Consider the following 2,065-nt stretch of genomic DNA (forward strand, 5'->3'; position numbering starts at 1 on the left):
ACGAGAGCTAACTCTGAGGCTGAGGGCCCGCAGGATGGACGGCGGCTGTTGGGAAGTGACAGACAGACAACAGCGGGGATTGGAAATGGGGAACGGGATGGTCCTTGGGGGACCCCACCCAGAGAGGGGAGCCTGCCTGGGCGCTGTGGGTGACCAAAGGGCCTGCCTCGAGATGGGCGGGCCTTCCCTCCGACCACCCCCGAGCCAGCCGTTCCCGCAGCAGCACCTTCTCCTGCGGCACCTGCGGGAAGAGGCGGGAGGAGGGCCTGGAGGAGCTGGAGCGGGGCCCTCGCGGGGGGGAGGGAAACCGGCGACCGGGAGCACTGCTGCCACCTAGTGGGACACGCCTGTTATTTCTCCTGGCTCCCAGCCCCAGGCTCATCCTCCGCGGAGCGCTAAGGGACACCCCCATGCCCTTGAATCTGGGGGCACAGGCAGGGGGTTGCCTCAGAGAGGAAAATGCCCGGCCCTGGGAAGTGTGCGTCGCCCACATGACTTTGCTCCTCTGTGCCTGGGTTCCCTTTTCAGTATATGGAGGACAGGCTAGCTGCGATGGGTAACGGAGTCCGTGTCGAGAGTGGATGGGGCTGGGGGGTCCCTGGAAGTGTTTATCCCTGCCCCTCCCCCCAGGAAAGACGGTGCCTGCACCTCTCCTTAGTCCCAGCTTCCAGCAAGCTTGTCCCGGGTCCCTCCTAGTTCTAAATGTTGGGACTGCCCCGTTACTGTTTTATCACTGGCATCGCCCCAACGATGAAGGCCCTGGGCAAGGGGGGTCCTAAAGTGTCTTCTGATGCGGGGACTTGGGGGAAGGGTCCCAGCTCCCAGTGCTTTCTCTCGCCCCTCACCGCAGAGCTCATGCTCAGAATGACCCCAGGCTATGACATCACAGAGCCCCCAACCCTGTCCCAGGAGCGGAAGGGTCATGAGGCTGCGGCAGTGGGCGTGGGCATGGGCGTGGCTGGCTGGGCTGGCGGCCGTGGAAACAGGTGGGAAGCTGCCCTGGGAGCGGCGGGGAGGGGGCAGTCTTGGGGTGAAGGGTCGATCTGCCTTAGGAGCTGGGAGGCTGAGGAAGGGCCTTCCTCGCCCTCCACATGTCTCCTACCCTCCTCATCCTTCGCATGGAGAGCTCAGCTGATCCCTGAGAAGCTCCTGGAACAGAATCAGGCCCCTTCCCAGCCACGCTAACGCTGTGTGGCCTGGCAGGGTCCTGGGTCAGCTACAGCTTCTTGGGATGGAGGGCAGGGGTCTGCTTGGTTCTTGACATAGACTTTGTTCCCTAGCACCCAGCCAGGAGAGCACCAACACCTTGGCTCGGGGAGCAGAGTCTCTGTACTTCATAGACAGACCCGACTTCTTTGATTACCCAGACTCAGACCAAGCCAGGCTCCTGGCTGTGGCCCAGTTTATCGGAGAGAAACCGGTCATCTTTGTTAACTCAGGTATGAACCCACTTGAGAAGGGGCTGCCTTCCTTCCCAGGGCCTGGAGAAGAGCTGCCCTTGGCCCTTCCGTTGGAGAGGAGACCAGGTCCCCATCTCCTCCTCCTCGTCTAACAGGATCCACCTCCGATTTCTTCCATCACATCTTGGTGGGCGCCCTGGTAGTGGCCTTCTTCTTCCTGCTTTACCAGTTCTGCACACACATGTAAGGGCCCCCGCACGCCCCGTCCGCTGGCCCCGCCCACCTCGGCCTCCTACCTCCCCCGGCCCCTCCCATCTCCGCAAGCCCCTCCCACCTCCGCCGGCCCCTCCCACCTCCGCCGGCCTTGGGCGAGACTGTCGGACCTAAAAAGCCTAGAGAGGCAGGGGTGAGGCCCCCACTGCTGTCTCCATCCCACAGGAGCTGTGAGAGAGGGGCCTGAGGAGCCGCACAAGGGCCCGGGACTCTGCCCTGAGTGCCCAAACCCACCCTCCTCTCCTGCTGATGAATAAAAGTCTACTTTTTCCTTCCCTGACTGCTCCGTAACTAGGCAGGGCTTCCTGCCCCGTCCTGGGGTCATCCGCGCTTTCCACCCCCAGACCCCCCACCCTTCCCCGCACCAAACGACTGGGTGGAGAGGGCCTTGC

At 63.0% G+C, this 2,065-nt stretch overlaps 1 protein-coding gene across 1 annotated transcript; it reads left to right on the top strand.

The window, feature by feature from the left end:
* CUNH16orf92 (chromosome unknown C16orf92 homolog) lies at positions 1-1,970 on the top strand. The gene is made up of 4 exons (XM_004773947.3): positions 1-986; positions 1,281-1,439; positions 1,556-1,643; positions 1,839-1,970. Exons 1-4 carry the CDS (start codon positions 878-880, stop codon positions 1,858-1,860), a joined length of 378 nt encoding a protein of 125 aa, XP_004774004.1. The 5' UTR covers positions 1-877; the 3' UTR covers positions 1,861-1,970.
* The last annotated feature ends 95 nt before the right edge of the window (positions 1,971-2,065 follow it).

This window comes from Mustela putorius, unplaced genomic scaffold (assembly GCF_011764305.1).
Source record: "Mustela putorius furo isolate JIRA1106 unplaced genomic scaffold, ASM1176430v1.1 tig00004039_pilon_pilon_pilon, whole genome shotgun sequence".
In the NCBI taxonomy this organism is placed as follows: Eukaryota; Metazoa; Chordata; class Mammalia; order Carnivora; family Mustelidae; genus Mustela; species Mustela putorius.

Coding starts and splice junctions, on each gene's coding strand:
- CUNH16orf92 (XM_004773947.3), top strand. CDS start 878: ATGACATCACAGAGCCCCCAACCCTGTCCCAGGAGCGGAAGGGTCATG. Junction 987..1,280: donor GCTGGCGGCCGTGGAAACAG/GTGGGAAGCTGC, acceptor TTTGTTCCCTAG/CACCCAGCCAGGAGAGCACC. Junction 1,644..1,838: donor TACCAGTTCTGCACACACAT/GTAAGGGCCCCC, acceptor TCCATCCCACAG/GAGCTGTGAGAGAGGGGCCT.